Genomic DNA, 20,963 nt, shown 5'->3' on the forward strand with positions numbered 1-20,963 from the left:
AATAGCTGGGCATTGTGGTGAGTGCCTGTAGTCCCAGCTACTCGGGAGGCTATGGCAGGAGAATCACCTAAGCCCAGGAGTTGGAGGTTGCTGTGAGCTGTGACACCACAGCACTCTACCGAGGGCAATAAAGTGAGACTCCATCTCTTAAAAAAAAAAAAAATATATATCTATATATAAATATATATAGATATATATTTATATATCTGACAAATTACAGGGGATTAAAGGTCAACAGATCCTCTAAGGCCCTTGTATTCTTTCTTAAAAAGGTAAATATACTAATTAATTCTAGATTAGTAAGTTATGAATATGTGTTATAATATCTAAGATAACAACCAAAAGTAAAAGAAATAGCATATAACTTACAAGGAAGTAGAAGAAATTGATGAGGAAACAAAATCCAGAAAAATCTAAGAAGGGGGATAAAAATAAATCAATAAGAAGAAAAAAACCCACAAAAATAGAAAAATAAATCTAGCAAGTAACAGAAGAGGAAACACAAATAGCCAATAAACATTTGGGGAAATGTTTATCCTCCCTAGTGATTATAGAATTAAAAAGCAAAAACACAGTGAAATAACTGTTTCACAGATTATCAGACTGAACACAATTTAGAAACCTAATGGCATGTATCAAAAAGGATGTGGGTCTCTCAAAACTGATTCATTGATGATCAGTGTGTCAACTGGTTAACCACATTGGAGCCTAATTTGAAAATATCTAGTTAAGTTAAAGATGCACATATCCTATAATCAGTATGACTAGTCCTAAATATACAGCCTTGAGAAATGTCCATATTTGTATAAGGCAGTATGTTTAAAAATGTGACAATCATTTTAAAAAACTGAAAATAAATGCCTATCAACAGGAAAATGGATACATAAACTACAGTATATTGAAGGAAGAAAAAGCATTTAGCAGGTCAAGAAAGCACAAAATACAACTTATTCCCTGCTTAAAATCCCTTGATGGCTTCCAAATTAATTCCTTACTGTGGTAAACAAGATCCTCCAGACCCCTAACAGCCTGCCCTGAAGTACCAGTTTGGTCTCACTTGTCTTTGCTCATGCACCACTCATGCACTTTGTCTTCATACCACTTATCTGCATCATCCCTTCTTCCTCAATACCGTTTGGAGCTTTCTCAACTTCAGTATCTACTTTCACATGGGTAGGTCCTGTTCATCAATTGAATCGTGGTTCCAGAATTCAGAAGAAGGTATAGTCATTTTGTTCTAGGCCAGGTTATCTAAGCTGGAACTACATTTCTTAGAATATTCTTTCCTATACGGTCCTGGGTTGGGATTGGCCACAAAAGACTTGGAAGGCAGAAGAGAAGCAGCAGCCACAGTGCCCTTGGTATGGGGCACCAGGCCTCACAGCAGCTTGCACACATACCAGCTGATCTCCCTGCTCCCAGGGTGTGGGGTCACAAACAGACTCTCCAACCCCTCACACTTTCTCCTCCGCATTTCCAAGTCCTGAATGGAACATGTGTGGAACTCAGATAATAGAGCCAGCTTCATAAAACAGGTCGCCCATGCAGTAGGTACCAACTTATCTGCTTCCACCCACTTTATGTCAGTTTTTCTTCCTAATCACCTGCCTTGCTGACCTACAGGGGTTTCAGGCCAACCACCAGACACAGAGGCAACAGACTCCTTCACCAGATCTCCATCATGGTCCCTGCCTGGTGATTTTCCTCTGACTCTCCCACCACCATCCTTTTCTTGGCCTCTCTATCTCCTACATTTGGTTAAAGTCTAACTCAGTGGTTTTCAACCTTCCTAATGCCGCAATGTATTTTCATTGTTAAAAAGGGGTGGTGACCCACAGGTTGAGAACCGCTGGTCTAACTTCAACATGCCCCTCAGAGGGGTCTTGCTTCTCTGACAGACTTCAAACTAGTAGAGCCAATTATCTGCCAACACAACCACCATTTATCCTTCTCCTCCTTTCTAAGTGAACACAATGATATTTGACCTCCTCTAACTCACTGACCTGTGCTGTGAGCCCAGCTGTCCTCAGTGTGGGGACAATAATACGAACAAACAGAATTAGTATCATTCTCCTTGTAGTTTGAAAGTTATTGCTTCTTTTTTTTTTTAAGACAGAGCCTCAAGCTGTCACCCTGGGTAGAGTGCTATGACATCACAGCTCACAGCAACCTCTAACTCCTGGGCTCAAGCGATTCTCCTGTCTCCACCTCCCAGGTAGCTAGGACTAGCTATTTTTTTATTGCAGACATCATTGTTTAGCGGGCATGGGGCTGAATTCGAACCCGCCAGCTCAGGCGTATGTGGCTGGCGCCTTAGCCGCTTGAGCCACAAGCGCTGAGCCAAGTTATCGCTTCTTAAAAAAAATGTTCAGCATACTCTCTTACATGTGCTGTTCCTTGGACTTGTTTCCCTGGCAACACAGAGGTAAGAAAGTGCTAGCAAAAAGAAGGTACAGCTTGTTTGTTTTCTCTTTGTGTGCTGGCTGGGGGGGGAGTTGAGGCTGTGGGTAGGAGCAGTCACGACTCCTCCATTCTGTAAATTACACACCACAAGGGCATCTAGTTTTGTTTAATAGGGAAGTGGGATGGCCCAAGTTGAACCACAGCTTAAGGAGTCTTTGAATGCCACAGACAAAGGCAAGCAGCAGTTCTTCTTCAAGGGCAAAGCATTGCTGGGTTGTCTTCATGGCAATTGGCACATCCATAGTCGTCTGCAGCCCCAGAACACAACAGGTCAGCAGTGGCTGCTAGGCCCTGTGTCCACCAGGCAACGGCCAGTTCACCTGCACTGATCACTTGGCTCCTGGGTCTGACAAGGAGGGGGAATCTTCTGCCACTTGGGTTACACCCTCCAGGACCTGCCGGACCCTCTGCATCCCTAGAAAGGGGCAGTGAGGAGCCAGTCAGCACTGCCGGCAAGGTGGGTGGGGACGAACCAGCTGAAACTGCCAGGGACCAAAGGAGGGAGGGCAGAGTGAAGGATGTAGTTGGGGGCCAGGCTGAAAAGGAGGCTACTCACCCAGGCGAAGCCGCTCGGCCTTGTCTGAGAAGACAAAGCGGAACCAGCCAGGCTCTTTACACTCGAAGGCTTTGCCAAAGGAAAGCAGTACTTTGTTGTCCAAAAAGCGACGCCAGAGCAGCATCTCCTCCTCAAAGGTGGCCTTGCGCAGGTACTGGGAGGGTGTAAGGGCTTTGGGATATGGATGAGAACCCCCTGGACCCTTCCCCTGTTGGGGAGAGGCATGAAACTCCCACCCAACCTGCACCTCCATTTGCCTTACCTTTTTCAAGTCAGCCCAGATGAAGAAGCCAGCCCCACAACTCAGGAAGGGGATCCGCAGGGCCCTGAGTTCTTCAGAGACATAGGCATGGGCAGCCTTGAGCCGGGCATGGTTTCCTGGCAGGTACACCTGATTGATCCAATCTGTATGGGTGAAAGGGAAGCCAAAAGATAAATCTCCCACCAGCCCTCCACTCAGCCCCGCTAGTCTAAATGCTGAAAAGAAAACAAGGCCATAAGCTTCCAGAGCTGTGTGAATCCTTTCTCTGGTTGGTTGATGGGCAGGGAGTAGGGACTACAGAGGGGAAGTAGGAAGGGGATGGGAATTCCTAGCTTGGTATAAAGCACCTTAAATCTAGATGCATGTCCTGACTTGGTTCCCAGGTCCCACACTCTCTTCAGAAGCCCAAAGTGCAAAGTCCCTCAGAATAGAAAAGTCAACCAAAGATTTATCCAGTTGTAAAGTGATGCTTAGAGAAACAGGAATTGAAGTTCAGACCCCAGCATGGCCAGTGACAAAGGGTGGGGCCTCAGGCACTTTTATCTCTTTGATCCTCATTTCTGTTTGTTTTATTATTTATTTTTGAGACAGAGTCTCATTCTGTTGCCTGGGCTAGAGTGCTGTGGGTCAGCTGACAACAACCTCAAACTCTTAGACTGAAGCAATCCTCTTGCCTCAGCCTCCCAAGTAGCTAGGACTACAGGTGCCCACAATGCCTGGCTAGCTTTTCTACTTTTTATAAATAGAGATGGGTCTCACTCTTGCTCTGATTGGTCTTGAACTTCTGAGCTCAAGCAATCCACCCGCCTCAGCCTCCCAGAGAGATAGGACTATAGGCATGACCACTGTGCCCAGCCTGATCCTTGTTTCTTATTGACCTTCTTTGGTTGTTGCTGAACAGTTCTATGAATTTTAACACATGTATATATTTGTATCACCACCACCCTAGTCAGGATTCTGAACAGTTTCATCAGCCCAAAAAACATCCAAAGTACCATCCTCAGGCTGTTTACGGTCATGGTGCCCCTTCCTTGCAACCACTGATCTGTTATCCATCACTACAGTTTTGCCCTTTCCAGAATACCACAGAAGTGGAATTAACAGTACATATTTATACAGTGTTATACAGTATGTATGGAATTATACAGTATATAATCTTTTGAGACTCGTGTCTTTCGCTCAACAGAATGCCCTTGAGATCGGTCCATGTTGTCATGGACTTGATTGCAGAGCAGTATCCTATTGTGTGGATGTGCCAACGCTGGCATAGCCATTCACCTGCAGGACACTGGGGTTGTCTCCAGTTATGAGTGATTATGAATAAAGAAGCTATAAACATTCATATAGAGGTATTTTGTGAATATCAGGGTCAATATCTAGAAGTGGGATTGCTGGGTCATGTGGTAAGTGTGTGTTTAAGTTTATGAGAAACAGGCTGGGTGCAATGGCTCACACCTGTAATCCTGGCACTCTGGGAGGCTGAGGTGGGGGGATTGCTTGAGCTCATGAGTTTGAGACCAGCCTGAGCAAACAGCGAGACCCCATCTCTACTAAAAATAGAAAAACTGAGGCAAGAGGATCACTTGAGCTCGAATTGGAGGTTGCTGTGAGCTATGACACCACAGAACTCTATCCTGGGCAACAGCTTGAGTCTCTGTCTTAGAAAATAATAATAATAATTTTATAAGAAACTGCAGGATTGTTTTTCAAAGTGGCTGAACCATCTTACATCCCCACCAACAATGTATGAGAGTTCCAGCTGCTCCTCACCCTTATCAACATGTGATGTTGTCACTACTTTTAAAACTCTTAGCTATTATAGTGAGTGTATAATATCTGGTCTTCGTTTTCCTCATCTGTAAAATAATGAGGGAAAATATAAGAATTCTTGCTTCTAGGATTCTTGACAGGAACAAATGAAAAATACAGCAAAAGCAGTTGCAGGGCTCAATAAACAGTGGCAACTACACATAACCTTTTACTATCTATACTCCATACCTGAACCCAGGAAGAGAACAGATTCACACCTGGAGAAATTGTCGTAACAATTTTTTCTTAGTAGTTTCTGTTGTATTTTTTTTTTTTTTTTAAAGATAGAGTCTCACTTTGTCACCCTCAGTACAGTGCCATGGCATTATAGCTCACAAAACCCCCAAGTTCTTGGTCTCCAGCGATTCTTTTGTCTCAGTCTCCCAGCTACAACACCTGACTATTTGTGGAGACAGGATCTCACTCTAGCTCAGGCTGGTCTTGAACTCCTGAGCTCAAGCAATCCACCTGCCTTGGCCTCCTAGAGTGAGCCACTGCACCTGGCTTATTCTGTTGTGTTTTCTAAGTGCTCAAGGCTAATAATAGCTACATATTGATAAAGTGCCTATTATATGCCTAGCACTATTCTAATTAAATTACAAATCACACTACCTTACCAGACAGGTACCATCATAATCCTTGTTTTACAGAGGAGGAAATGGAGGTTCAGGGAGGTGAAGTATAATGTGCCACACACCCAGGAAGTAACTCAGCAGGGTATGGACCCAATCTGGGTCCAGAGCCGACACTCTCAAACACCACCCTAAATTCTTCTCATGGGAAAACAATCCATGATTGATGGGCAGTCCCAGGCTGACTCCAAACCTCCCCCCACTTTCAGGTCACCAGGCCAAGGCAGTCACCACGGTCTCGGAGCAACTGTGCCATCTGGTACTGGACCAAGCCACTGAGACCATGATAGCGGCAGAGGGAAGCCACAGCGGTGGCCACATCCTGGTTTTCTGTGTACAGCGTGCCAAAGCGGAGCCCAGACATCCCGAAGTCCTGTGGAAAGAAGCACCCCAGGCAACGGCCAGCCCTCCATGAAGGAAGCTGGTTCCATTCACCTCTCTGCTCTCCCACCTCCCTAACAATCCTGAGGCCAGCTAGAAGCTCACCTTGCTAGTAGCCCACATCACATGGGTCCTCTGGGGGTCAGGCAGCCTGCAGAGAACACAGCATGGGAATACAGGCAACTCAGAACCATGGCGGCTCACCTGTGTTTGGTTGAACAATTGGAAGGTGGATGGATGAATCAGCTTCTGGTTCTGGTCTGGGTTTCAACTCTTTGTACCACCAATTACCATTCATCCTTTGGAACAGATTCAGCAAGTAATAGTCCATGGGCCAAATCTAGCCTACTGCTTATTTTTGTGAATAAAGTTTTAATGAAACACAACCACCCATTTATGTAGTTTCTAAGGCAGTGTTGAGTGAGAGATCACATGGCCTATAAAGCATAAAATATTTACCATCTGGCCCTTTAAAGGAAGAATTTGCTGACTTCTGATCAATTCCTCAAAGAGACCTTCCCTAACCATCCCCAAGCACCAGGCCAATCGGGTACCCCAAGTAGTCCTTCCATACTCTCCAGACTTCTCTGTTTTAGCACTTATCCATAATCCAACAACTACCTGTGTATTTAACAGCCAAAATGTTTTTTCTTCCTGGCTAGAAATCAAAGTTCCACATATGTCTTTCTCCTTCAGTGTTGTAACCACAGCACCAAGCACAGTACCTGGCCCAGGAGAGATGCTCAATACATGTTGTTTCCATGACTACCCGAGGATCATGGACGAGTCACTCGTTTCTCTGTGTCTCACTTTCCTAATCCATAAAATGTATGGGAGTTAACAATTCATGCTCCATCTATTTTGCAGAGCTTTGTGAGGAACAGGATGAGAGAACCAATGGAAAGAACCTACTAGGGCAGAAGGTTCTGATCAAACAGCAGGATCTGTTAAAGTTCCTCGGGCTGCATCTATAGACTTTACAGATGATCTGGTTCAAGTGTTTCCAAAGGCATTTTGGCCACAAATTTTTGCTTGCACTCAGTCTAATTTTTTAAGCCCTTTATTTGTTTGGCACATGCAAGTGGCTCCAGAAGTATGTAATGAATGAATAAGAGAATAAATGAATGAAAGAAGAAAACTAGAGCTACTGGGAATGAAGGAATCGGCAAAGGTCAGTTTTCCACCCACTCAGCCCTCCCTCAAGGAATTTTAAAGCCCCTCCTTGCAGGTCTCAGAAGCCCCAGAATAATTTGAAAACCCATGATCTAGCCCAACCCTTCCACCCTCTCATCAGGGAATGTGAGGACCAAGGCCATCAGCTAAATGGAGAGGAATTGCCCTGCGCAAGCCAATTGCCCTGAGCCAGAAAGAGGCTAGAGTACCTTTGGAGGATGGGGGACCAGGGGAAGTTAGTGGTGTTGAGAGACCCTCACCCCTCCAGGCTTAGAACGCTTCGGTAGCCAACCGAGTCCTCAAATACAGACAGCATGTAGACCTCGTCCACAATCACGTGTAGCTCGTGCCTGGAGGGAGGCAGATGGTGGGGAGGAGAGAGCTTAGTTTGCACAGAGGGGTGGCAAAGCACCACAAACCCAAGGGACCTGGGTCCAGCCCAGGGTTACCAAACTGGTTTTCTCCAGGGTCACCCTGCTTTTGTCTATTTTTTCAAACTAACAGGAAGCCACACATGCAAAGCATGTATAGCTTTCGAAACAGATGACAGTGGAGCACTGTAGGGGAGAGGGGGGACCTCCCCCCAGGTACCTCCAAGGAGGGGCACAGTTAATTATGAGGGCTTGAGTCAGAAAAACCCATACCCAGTGGGGCTCCACGCCTTAAGTGATGACTCTGAACTGGGCCCCAAATAGTATCAGTACTTGACAGGGTTGTCGTGAAGACCATATGAGATACAGAGTGTGTAAGAAATGATAGCTTTTGTCAGAAAGTGAGCGAGAAAGATGGCATCTTACAAATTCCTACTTCCCTACTCCACCACAGGAAGGGGCCAAAGCAAGTATAACAGGAGCCCCCCCGTGGGGTAAGGAGGGTAAAAGGGCCTGCCCAGACACTGTGAGGGGGGCTGTGGGTGCCTCACCTCTTGGCAAATACCAGGTACTCCTGCAGCTCTCCCGGGGAGTAGATGTCGCCCAGAGGGTTCTGGGGGTTGATAAGGATGAGGCCTTTGACCTTTACACCCTGAAACCATCATGAGACAAGAGACCCTCAGCTCTTCCCCAAGGCCAGAGCTGTACAGTCGAAGGGGGTAATCACCAGGTGGTTCCCAGGGAAATGTGAGGGGACATGTTCATGACCCAACAGGAAGCACATAAATATGACACAGAATGACATCTGTGCCAACAATGAAAAGAAAACAGATGCAAAGAGCAAGGCCCAGAGGGAAATGTGCCCACATGTTGGTAGGATTATGGCTGGGCCTTTTGCACTTTCAAAATTCCTACAGTGAGCCTTTACAGCTTTAACGACCAAGGTTAATGACCAAGAAAACATTGAGTAGACAGAAATGGACTGGAAAGGAACCACCAAGTACTGGTCTCTGCCTTTCTTCAGGAGGCCTCAGGTGGGCAGGGCCTTCCTCCTCTCCTTTAATAAGTCACAAGGGACACTTTTTAAACCACAGACTCCCACACTCCACACTTGACCCACAGAATCAGAATCAGATGGAATGGGGAGGGGGAGTATTTGGGGTGCAGCTGCCTGGTGATTCTCTGTACCCTGGGGTCTTTTCTAAAGGAAGGACTCTCCATCAGTAGGGTCCTGCCTGGCTCCCAAAGTAGTTCTGTCACCACTCTATCTACATGTCCCATCATGGGCTGCCAACCCTGCTCCCATGTGGAGATCAGCCACAGGAAAAGGGTTCACGCCCTGCTCAGACACACCCACTCCCAGCCTTGGGTTGATTTTGAGCCCCAAACCTTAGAAGTAGCTTCTTGTAAGGCCATCTCTAGCTTCTCCACTGTGAGCTGGAAGGGGCGTGTGTCTGTCCCAGTGACCTGGAAAAAGACCCACCAAAGCCACCAACCAAATTCAGTGACCACCACCCAGACCTGAACTTTCAGGCCTCTCCTCCTCTATAATTACCAGCCTACTTGGAAGAGTCACTAGAAAAATAAGGGGTGGGTATCTTACTGCCATACACCCCACCCCATCACACCCTCGTATTAGGTTTCTGATGAAGACCCTGAGGGTCCTCTGATCAGGGTCTGAGGACTTCCATGTTGAGGTCTTCTCTGCCCTGTTCCCACCCCACTACTTCTGAGACTGGCTCTTGGCTTCTACATCAATGCCAGGGGTATCAGAGTCTAGAGCTTAAAAGCCTCTGCCAAGTGTGATAGCCACATGGCAACAGAAAACTCCCTTCCCTGTCTCCCACAACACCTGACCCCCTATCATGGACTTCCTTCCATGTCATCCATCCTCAAATTCAGACTCAGGAAACTCCTGGCCTACAGGCAGGCCCCGGTCACACCTTACCCTAGCGTCCAGGTAGACGTAAGCCAGCCGGACATGGCCATAGAGATAGACGTGCTGTGTGACTGCTCCATAGTATGGGGTAGGGATCAGGAAAGCCTCTGGGGACAGAAAGGGTCAGGGCCTTTCATCCTTGGGCCAGTACACCCCCGGCCCCTGTCCATTGACCCATTGGCTCTCCAAGTCTTCAACATCCTTGAGAAACACTGGGGACATGCTCATGCTCTCAACTCCCAAAATTCTTTTTAAAGCTGTGGTCCACTGAGATAAGTTCCTTTCCTAATAATTAATAGCTAGCATTTACTGAGCACTCACTATGTGCTGCGAATTACACAGAACATTTATTTGTATTTCATCTCCTTCGTTTTTCACTCTCGCAAGTATGTACTATTATCATCCTAACTTTATAGACAGGAACCTAAAGTTTAGAGGGTCCCTGTTCTTGAGCGTTATAGAATAGGAAAGAAATCGCCTATTATAACCTTACAATTACTCTTCCCTTTATGGTTCAAATCCTGGTTACCACCTCTCTTTGTGTCACTTTGACAAGTTGCTTAACCTCCTATGCCTGGGCCTCCTCATCTGCAAAATGGGAATAACCACAGAACCTATCTTGTAGGGGTGATGTGAGAATTAAATGGCATTCGGTGCATAAAGCCTAAAGCCAGGACCTGGTCACTAAATGTTACTAATATTGCCATTACTAGTTAAGCCATCATGAGTGGGGCTGTGTTCCTTGTAACCAATAACCCTGGCCATGACCAGACCTTAATACTACTACGGCTCTTGCACCAGCACTGCTGACTGCCCACTCACCCACCATTCTGATTTTCTTCCTTGCTAAGAGACCCCTAGTTTTTTCAGATATGATCAGCAACCCAGGGGGGTTCATCTCCACAGGCCTAGGGGATGAACCAAGTTTGGTTTAAGGCAACTATGCTTCTCTTAGTTGCCTTCACCAGAGACTACTTTGGGAATGGGTTTATGAATCAATTCTGATTGGTAATATATTGGGGGACCTCTGGTGGAACTGGAGCTCTTCTGGGAAAGAGTAAGCCTACTCTCCTCTCCTGATAAAAAAGAGTCATGGCACAATCTCATCCATTTCTTCCTGCTCTAAGATGCATTGTTGAGGGTGCAACAAACACCTTGCAACCAGGAAGGAAAAGAGAAGTGAGAGCCTAAGACCCTGATGTCACACTACCCTCCCCTGGAACCGCCAACCCCTAGGTATCTTGTTAAGCCACTTACTTAAGCTCCCTGCAGCCTAGTATATTCTGTCATGGCCAAAGCATGCTAATGTAGCCGTTGAGGTCAGCCCCATGCAGAGGGGCCACAGAACTCACTTACCCCCAGCCTCGCACAACACGGTGGCCAGAGCAGAGAAGAGGGAGGCACAGCCATTCAGAACAACCACCTGAGGATGACACATCCACGGGACAGAGATGAATCGTTCCATGAAAAAGCCAGGACCCGCAGCCTTTGTCCCAAGACAGCACAGAGGGCTAGCCAGGGCCTTCCTCAGACTCTCCAGGGCTCCGTCACAACAAAACCCAAGAGGTTCCCAAAGGCCCCTCCCAACCAACAGTCAAGGTCATCTGTGTGGACCCTGCTCCAAATCATCCGAGCAAGGCAGAGAGGGCTAGTCACTCAAAAGGTCTTGCCTGACAGCATGGCGATGGAGAACAAGGCACAGAAATTACACCCAAAGCTTTAACATCTAAGATTAGGGGCAAGAAGGGAAGAGGTATTTCTAACTCCACATTGAAACAAATCAAAACTAGATAAAAGGCAGATCCCAATCCCACCTTGCCCTTGGCCAGCCAAAAGTTGGGAGGGGAGGCAGAAGGGCAAGAAGGAACAGAAGAGGGGACTACTCACATTCTCTGGTTTGAGGGGTGCCGGGCTCTTGCAGTAGAAAGACAAGAACTTGGCCACTTCCTCCCGCAGGCTGGAGATAAGACAGATAGCCAGTGCTTGCTAGAGTGTCCTCAAGCCACAACGCAGCCCAGAGTGCCCTGGTGACTCTGCAGGCAGCTGCTGTTACTCTTCCCGAGTTTCTCGCTGGGATGTGTGGTCGCACCTGTCTCCACTCTTTGGAACCCTCCCCGCCACCACCTATGTGTATTGCAGGAGTTCTAGGATAGCAAACCCCACCTAATCAGGAGACCTCAGGGATACCAAAAGTAACACGCTATATGTAGATCTAACTAAATCATAATGATGTCATTATTACCACAGCTATTACTGCTAATATTTTTTGAACATTTATCTTATGCCAGTGGTTCTCAACATTCCTAATGCTGTGACCCTTTCATACATGGTCGTCTGGTTCCTCGTGTTGTGGTGACCCCCAATCCTAAAATTATTTTTGTTGCTACTTCATAACTAATTTTGCTACTGTTATGAATCGTAATGTAAATATCTGATATGCAGGATGGTCTTAGGTGACCCCTGTGAAAGGGTCGGTCAACCCCCAAAGAGTCGACCCCCCTACAGTCATGACCCATATGTTGAGAACTGCTGCCTTATGCAAATGTTATTTGGAAAATTTTACTCATTTGATCGTCATAATAATCCTATGATGTGACTACTACTATTATTATTATCCCCCTTGCATAGACAGAGGACTGTAGGAATGAAGTCACCTACTGATGAGAGGCGAAGCACACACTCAACCCCAGTGGTCTGACCTACCCTTCTACCTACTACACTGAATGATCACAGTACTCTGCAATCAGTCTTGGGGTCAAGTTCTGCTTGGCCACTAAGCCCTGAGAAGAGCATTCAGCCCCGCATAAGTATTCCATGAGGACAAACCGTTCATAGTATTATTTACCACCTCCCTTCTTACCATTAGGAAAAGGCCCTGCAAGTTCTCCTGATACCAATGCTGGCTTCTCTGAGCTACTGAGACAGTGGAAATGAAGACTCCTCCACGGAAGGTCCTCTCCATACCAAACACCCAGGGTCACAGAAACAAAGCCAAGTAGCTCCTGTGCTGGGGTAGGACTGGCAGGAGGCACCAGTTCCCCGCAGATGCTCCAGGAGACCCTTAATCTCCAGGTCTTCAGGACTAGCCCGTCTGCCCTGGAAGACTTATCCACCTGCCACTATTGACATTTGGGGCCAGATAGTTCTTTGTTGTGGGGGGTATGCTGTGTACTGCAGGAGCTTCAACAGCATCCCTAGCCTGTCCCCACTAAATGCCAGAAGCACCCCCATCCAGCAATGATGACCAAAAATGCCTCCAGATGTTGCCACACATCCCCAAAGGGGTACACTCACCCCATGTTAAGAACCACTAGTCTATGGCAACTACTTACAACAGATGTCCCCTCCAGTCAGGGTACTGCAGCAGGGATGGCTCTACCCATTGCATGTCTTGCTGACTTAGCTGGGGACAGAGAGGAAAGAAGGGCTGAGGCTGGCACTGGCACTGACATTGGCACCAGCATCCACAGCACTGGGGCCTGGAAAGCCAAGCGCTTGTTCTGTTCACCAGAGGCACGGCACAGGGGAGGCTTTCTCATGCCCATTTTGCAGATGAGCAAACCAAGGTTGAAAAAAGTGAGGTCATTCAAACAAGGTCACAGAGCTAGCAAGCAGCAGTATGGAGACAAGCATACAAAATTTTTGACTTCTAGTCCAGGGCTCTTTATATAACACTGCCAAATAGAAAAACCCAGAGGGATGATGTGCAGAGGCAGCAATGGGAGACCATGCTGCTCAGCGACTCCATGGGGTGACAGAAAAGCCCCAGCACTGGGACCACCACTTCAGTCCTGGGTCCAACTTCTGGAGGAGTCAGGCCACTGTTTTCCTGCATGGTGAGCTCAACCTCACGCTTAGGAAAATATGACAGTTTCTAGACCACTTACTCTGTGACCAAGTGCTGGGTTAGTAACTTTGCAGACATCACAGGCACAATGTCAAAAAAGGGCCAGTGCAGAGGACTTGGGCAGTGGGGCCAGAAGAAAGAAAAGGAATCAGCCACTTTCCTCTCTCTTCCTTACAGCTGCCCTGTCCAATATGATAGCCGCCAGCCACATGTGTCTGCTCTAAATGGAGAAACACTAGATTTGGAAGACTTAGTATGAAAAAAGTATGTAAAAAATATCATCAATGATTTCTTTATTGATTACATGTTGAAACAGTCATACTTTGAATACATTGGGATAAATAAAATATATGATTAAACTTAATTTTACCTGATATTTTTTATATTTTTAATAGAATATTTGTAATTATATATGTTGCTCATCTTTTATTTATTTTCGTGCTGAGTTGCCTTAGAAGGAGGAGTAGCTTTACATTAAACAGATCTTTAAAACCTATTCCCTGCAACCCCTGCCCCTTGGGGCTTAAATTTTTTCACCTTTGAAATATATTCTTTTGGGTCCCTGCAAACCCAAACTCTGCCACTGTAGCCTTGGGAGACACAGTTATTAGATGTTTGCAGTGGTTTGCTAGAGATGGTTCACACCAGCTCAAGAAATCTGATCATGAAAGTTTCAGGAATTTTGGAAGCTGTATTAAGAACAGTCATTTTTAAAAATTAAATTAATATAAACTTAAAATTAAGTAAATTATCTTAAAAACAAAGGTAACAAGCACTCTTAACATCATCACTTTCCGATTTGTTACTACATACCACTCTCTATGTTGTGGTTATCTTAGTCTATACCAGGTCTGATAATTCAGTTCACAAAGTTACCACATGCAATTTACATTGGCAGCACTGTACAAACACCTCAGGAAAGTTTCATAACCTTCGTATATCAGTGTCTCACAGCTGTATTCACCTCAGGTTGTGGCAGTGTTTTGCTGAATGGCATTTATTATTGTTAGTGTATGTTTTTGTGTGCCATACAGTGAAAGCTCTGATGGTCATTCCAGAAAAAGAATTCTAAAACTGCTTTAAAGTGTGGACGAGGAGCTGGCATTGGTGTATAGCTTCCTTTGAGTACCTGAAAGGTGACCATAGTGATCTTCAGCAAAGAGATACATAGCACTTTTTCTAGGGTTAGTTTGTGAAACTATTTGTCAGACCTTGTATGTCTGTATGGTGGGAAAATTATACAAAGTATAATTTATATTTTTAATAGAATATTTATAATTGTATATGTTGCACCTGGTGCACCTTTCTTCCAACTCTGTATGAAGTGATGGCATATCAGTAATTGGCCACATGCTAATTTACACTATGGAAACTGGCAAAGCTATAAATCAGGGCTGTTTTTTGTTGTTCTTGTTCCCCAGAAGGGCCAGTTGCTAAATACTGACCACATAGCACTATTTCTCCCCAGAGATCAGGGACCCAACACAGCAGGAGGCACTGAGTAAGGGATAGAGTGCCAAGAGGACCACAGTGATTCCCTCAAGATCACATAAAAGGTTGTCCCTGAGGAAGGCCTGGGACTTGGGTCTCCTGATCCCCAGGCCAGGGACACTAAGGCTCTTGTGGTAAAAGCATTCCAGGAAAGACAGTCCCTCAAAGCTGGTGATGGGCAGCACCTGTGCCTCAGTGGGTAGGGCGCTTGCCCCATATACCGAGGGTGGCAGGTTGGAACCCGGCCCTGCCAAACTGCAACAAAAAATAGCCGGGCATTGTAGCAGGGGCCTGTAGTCCCAGCTATTCAGTTGGCTGAGGCAAGAGAATCGCCTAAGCCCATGAGTTGGAGGTTGCTGTGAGCTGTGACGCCACAGCACTCTACTGAGGGCTACAAAGTAAAACTCTGTCTCAAAAAAAAAAAAAAACAGCTAGTGATGCCACCCAAAGGTAGCCCAAGACTTACCCTCTTGGACAGCAGATCAAAGCAGAGTTTATTCTCACTAGTGCCCAAGTTAATGATGCCCTGGAGAAGAGAGGTGCAAAGGAAGGGTGAGCATGGCAGAGGAATGCCAATGAAAAGCCCAAGGAGCCCACCGAGCCCCCAAAGCAAAGTGGAAGCCCTCTGCAATCCCATCTTCCCAATCCTCCTCCCTGCCTTTGCTCAAGCTGTGTCCTCCACACGGCTCCCATTTCCAAAGCTCTGTCCAAATGCTATATCCAGAGGGAGCTTCCACAAAGTCCTACCTAGAAGGATCTTTTCTTCTGTATCCCAAGGTCCTTTTCTGTCCCTTTTAGAGCACAGGTCAGTTTCTGCTTCAGGTCACAGGGACTAATGTATGTGATATATCTCCCTATGAGGGTGAACTCCCTGGAGGCCAGATGCAGGCCAAAGACACCACTGTATTTCTCAAGGGGCTTAGTTTAACTCAATACATGTTTATAGGATGAAAGAAATGTGCACAGTAAATTAGCACTCTGGGAGGAACAGGAACAGGGTGGGTGTAGAGCCCTCTATGCTGATTTAAACACTCCCCAGGAGACCTGTGCAACATCACACAGCACCTGGATCCTCATGCAGCAGGAGGGGAATCAGAAGGCACAGCCCAAGCTCTCCCTTATGGAGTGCCCAGAGAGAATTGGTGCAGGCCTCCTGCAAAAGGAAGCAAAGCAGGGATGAAAAAGTAGAATTTGAATGAGCCAGATTATGACAAGATAAAAGGTAGTGCTGCTGCTTCACCTTCTGGGAAGCAAAATGAGAGGCTCCTCCACCCACAGTCAATCCATCCACACATCCCGGTTGCTCTACCTTCAAAATGCATGCACAGTCCACCCTCCACTGCTGAGTCCCAGGACAAGCCACCCTAAATTCTTGTTCACATCACCCCAATAGCCTCCCTACTTCCTCTCTTGTACACTCCCCTATACTGCAATCTAAGTCATCCTTTAAAAACTGAAATAAGATCAAATTCCTCCTCCTTTGACTACATACTATCCCACTCTGTCTAAAATCAGAAGGCTTGCCACTGCTGCCCCATTACCCTTTTTTTTTTTTTTGAAAATCCCATATTTGCTTTATTTTTTAATAGAATTTATTTCTCAGAGCAGTTCTAGGTTAACAGCAAAATTGAATAGAAAGGATAGAGAATTCCCATTATCCTCAACATATATTTTCCTATATTCTCTATTCCTTACCATCTTCATTCATTTGTCCTGCTATAACAGAGTACCCCAGTCTGAAGAATTGATGATATAAATTTATTTATCATGGTTCTGGAGGCTAGGAAGTCCAAGATGAAGGAGGGCCTGGTAACTGGTGAGAGCCTTCTCATTACTTTTCTAATTTCATCACCCGTTTAGCTAGCTTTACTCCAGCTTCAGTGGCCCCATTCCTGTCCCTTGAATTCATCAAGCATGACTCCACCCCAGGGCCTTTGTACTGGCTGTTTCCTCTGCCTAGAATGCTCTTCCCACAGTTATCATCATGATCTGCTCTCATGGTGGACAGCTTCTAAGATCCCCACCTCCTAGTATTCACACCCTTGAGTGTAGACTAGACCAAATGACTTGCTGCTAATGAACAGAACACAAAAAATGTGATGGGATGTCCCTTCTGAGGTGATGTCATCAAAGAGTCCGTGGCTTCCATAGTGATCTCTGCCCTGGGAAAGCCAGCTTCCATGACAAGAGGCAGTCCCATGGAGAAGCCCAAGGTGGAGAGTCTGGGGTCTGGCAACTACCATGTGAGTGAATGTGGAAATAGAGCCTCCCCCAAGTCGAGCTTTCAGATGAGACTGCAGCCCCAAGCTTCACAGCAACTTCACAGAAGATCTGGAGCCTGAGACACCTACCAGGATTTCTGAACCCCAGAAATTATGAAATCCTTGTCATTTTTCTATCACAGCAATAGATAACGAATATAATCCCTCATTTTTTTCAGGTCTCTGCTCAAATGTCACTTTATTAAAGCAGCCTTCTGTGACCTTCTATTAAATAACAATACCCCCAGCCCCCCATCATTCATTACCTTCTTTATCTTGATTTTTCTATACAGTACTTATCACCATATACTACATATATATTTTTTTCTCTGTTTATTGTCTATTTCCTCACCTAGAATATAAATTCTATGAGAAAAAGACCTTTGTTATTATTCACTGCTTTAACTGCAGCACCTAGAACAGTGCTTTGCACCTGGTGTACACTCAGCAAATAAAGATTATTAAAGGCTTGTTTGTAGGCCAGGCACAGTGGCTTATGCCCATAATCCTGGTAGTCTCGGAGGGCCAGGCAGGTGCATTGCTTGAGCTCAGGAGTTTGAGAACCAGCCTGAGCAAGAGTGAGACCCCATCCCTAAAAAAAATTGCTGGGCACTGTAGCAGGCATCTGTAGTTCCAGCTACTTGGGAGGCTGAGGCAAGAGGATCATTTGAGCCCAAGAGTTTGAGGTTGCACCACAGCACTGTAACAAGGGCAACAAAGTCAGACTCTGTCTCAATTAAAAAAAAAAAAAGATTGTTTGTGACAGATCTCTGATCTCTGAAGGTATTACTAAGAATAACTTTTAATAATTGGGACAGATTATATTAGTAATAATAGCAGATACCATTTACTGAGCATACGAGGTGGCAAACCCTGTGCTGTAAATTCATATACTTGCTCCCATTTAATCATGACTCTTCTACAGGACAGGCATTATTATCCCATTTTAGAGATGAACTGAGATTCAAAGAGGGTAAGTAACTAGCTCACAATATAGAAACTGTCAGTGAAACAGTTGCAACCTGAATCCTAGTTCTGTCCCAAAGTTGGATAGTTGACAGGTCGTGGGCCAGAATCCATAGAATACATTTGATGACCCAGCCATGGTGACTCATGCCTATAATTCCAGCACTTGGGAGTCCAAGACTGGAGAATTGTTTGAGCCCGGGATTTGGAGGAACGGCCTGAGCAACATCTCTACAAAAAAATTAAAAAATTAATCAGGCATGGTGGCATATGCCTCCAGCTACTGAGGAGGCTGAGGCAGTAGCATTACTTAAGCCCAGGAGTGTGAGGGTGTAGTGAGCTATGATGACACCACTGCACTCCAGCCTAGGCAACTTTAGAAGAAAAAAGAGCATTCTATGGTTCCTGAGTTCCTCTCTCACAAATCAGAGTCCCCTTTATTATAATAGCCCATTGTCTGATCCAGGCAATAAATGGGGAACTCTAAGAAACATCAGAAGGCCTCTTGGAGGTCAGAGGACTAAACCTCCAACTTGACAAGAGCAAGCTGGGTGCTATTCTATTAGCTAAGGTAAAGTACTCCACCCCGTAGTCCCTTCTTGGCTCCCAGCGGGAGGGGAGCTTCACTCACACTGGGGTTCTTGTCCTCATCATACTCATCCATGTGGTAGGTCCTGTAGCCCTCCTCAGCTGAGTCCCAGAACCATTTAATCATTCGTCCTCTTGAGGACAGGTAGGAGCTGTCAGAGGAGAACATGGTGGGATCACCCATTCCACGGAGTTCTGGCAGCATTTGGTCTGGTTTTCTGGAGCATTCTCCTTCCAGACCATCCCCATAGCTACTGTCCAGGTCCTGTGCAGAGGCTAGGCCCACACTGGTGGCAGGTGCCCCAGATTCCTTCTGAGGAATAGTGAACATCTGCAAAAAGACAGAGCACTCAATGTACAGTCCTGTTCAAGGGTTTTCCCTAGCACCAAGCATCAAAAATGAGTCTAAGTCATGGGGTCCCCTTTCTCTTAATTGCCTCTTCCTTTAAGTTCAAGCAACCACCACTTCCTGGTCCCTTCCTAGTAGTAACTATGTGTGTGATTAGTAAGTAAGTAAATAAATAAATAAAGGATTAATTATTTAATAATTTAAAAAGATTTATTTAGTTAAATAAATAAATAAAAGATTTATTTAGTTAAATAAATAAATAAAAGATTTATTTAGTTAAATAAATAAATAAAAGATTTATTTAGTTAAATAAATAAATAAAAGATTTATTTATTTACATTTATTGTGATTTACATTTATTTATTTACATTTATTGTAATCACACACATTGTTACTACTAGGAAGGGACCAGGAAGTGGTGGTTGCTTGAACTTAAAGGAAGATGCAGTTAAGAGAAAAGGTACCCCATGACTTAGATTCATTTTGATGCTTGGTGCTAGGGAAATAAATAAATAAATAAAAGATTTATTTATTTATTTACTGATCATACACATTGTTACTACTACAATAATAAATAAATCAATAAATAATCTCTAGTAAGGACCTAGTACACGCCAGGGTCTGTACTTGCTATACTGTCATGACTTTAATATTCACTTGTTACACTTCTGCAGAAGTTTTTCATTCCGCAGCCTAACGGGTCACCAACGTTCTTTTCCCATCCTTGCTGACCTCAATTTCAGAAAGTTAGATTAATATTTTCTGAGTTAAAGTAGATCATCCTGGGGTCTTCTGGTACAAAGGGGAGGCTAAGAATGTTTGCTGGTGAGAAATGAAGGGAGGGAAGTGTGAGGGTTTCCACAAGGGGAGGCCCCCCAGGTACAACCCTAGAGACGCATCTTCACTCTGGACGGAGGGAGGTGCAGAGGACAGGAGAGAACCGTCTCAACCTGCTGGCAGATGTGAACAGTGACCACCTCACGGGCCAGCCCTGAGGGTATAAACATATGACATAATGAAAATAAAGTACTTAAAATAAATTCTGGCTCAAGGCCAAAGAGCAATAAAATAGGAGTCATCATATCTAAACTCCTCGCCAATTTTCCCAGTCCTGACCGCCAAGGAAATGATGCGTGGTGATCTGTGGGAAGCCCAGAAGCCCAGAGGGTCCCCGCGGCTATATTTTGCTCCCTTAAGTCTTCCTAGGGGTCCTCCCCCAATTGGCTGGGCTCTCCAGACAGTACAAGGCTGAGGAAGGGCCCGTGCAGTGGGCGGAGGCCGGGATGGGCTGGACAGCCTGCGGGGGGCGGAGGCAGCGGATCTCGAGGCTCAGGGTGGCCCGCGGGGTGGTGGCAAGTCCACAGCCCCACACCGGTTTCCAGGATCAGGCTTCGCAGTCCCGCACGCCGAACAGCTGTCACGCGTTGAAAACCGAAAGGGCCCTCTGCGGGGCGGAGGACGCCTCGCGAGAGAAGGCTCCGGGTTTCCAGGGGGAGGAAGCGTGACCAGAGCCAAGGGCTTCGAGACGGAACCACAAAGGCTTTTGCAAAGTGCACAGGGACAGACTCAGACGCTTCCCTCTCTGAAAAGTTGGGGATCACACCTACTTGGCGGAGCTGTTGGAGGCAGGCGCGGCCACTCGGCAGACGCGCGATAAGCGTCCGTTTCCTCTAGCCGGAAACGCCCCCTGGCGCTTTACGCGCGTGTGAGGACAACCGGGCCGGCGTCCCAGCGCGCCCGGGCTCGGGGCCGGAAGAAGGGACGGGGGCCGTCCGGTGCCAGGCCAGGGTTCCGGACTGTTAGAGACGCAGCTCCTCCCTCGCCACCCAAGTCCGAGGACGCCTTCCTGGGCGCACACGTCGACGCACCGCTGGA

At 46.1% G+C, this 20,963-nt stretch overlaps 1 protein-coding gene across 1 annotated transcript; it reads right to left on the reverse strand.

Annotated features, from left to right (window-relative positions):
• Positions 1-533: 533 nt before the first annotated feature.
• On the reverse strand, positions 534-20,963 carry ACCS (1-aminocyclopropane-1-carboxylate synthase homolog (inactive)). The gene is made up of 15 exons (XM_053561625.1): positions 20,696-20,963; positions 18,783-19,070; positions 15,391-15,450; positions 12,919-12,989; positions 11,474-11,543; positions 10,943-11,009; positions 9,596-9,693; positions 9,037-9,114; positions 8,199-8,299; positions 7,537-7,626; positions 6,209-6,254; positions 5,954-6,095; positions 3,282-3,424; positions 3,020-3,173; positions 534-2,878 (listed from the first exon to the last, which is right to left on the reverse strand). The coding sequence occupies exons 2-15, from the start codon at positions 19,068-19,070 to the stop codon at positions 2,793-2,795; spliced, it is 1,494 nt and encodes a 497-aa protein (XP_053417600.1). The 5' UTR covers positions 20,696-20,963; the 3' UTR covers positions 534-2,792.

This window comes from Nycticebus coucang, chromosome 14, assembly GCF_027406575.1.
Source record: "Nycticebus coucang isolate mNycCou1 chromosome 14, mNycCou1.pri, whole genome shotgun sequence".
Lineage (NCBI taxonomy): Eukaryota > Metazoa > Chordata > Mammalia > Primates > Lorisidae > Nycticebus > Nycticebus coucang.

Bases quoted from the DNA above. Each gene is read 5' to 3' on its own strand.
- ACCS (XM_053561625.1), bottom strand. From the start codon at position 19,070: ATGTTCACTATTCCTCAGAAGGAATCTGGGGCACCTGCCACCAGTGTG. The intron at 15,451-18,782 runs GTGAGTGAAGCT...TCTCTTCTCCAG, and splicing joins ATGAGGACAAGAACCCCAGT to GGCATCATTAACTTGGGCAC. The intron at 9,115-9,595 runs GTAAGGTGTGAC...GTCTTTTTCCAG, and splicing joins ACGTCTACCTGGACGCTAGG to GTCACTGGGACAGACACACG.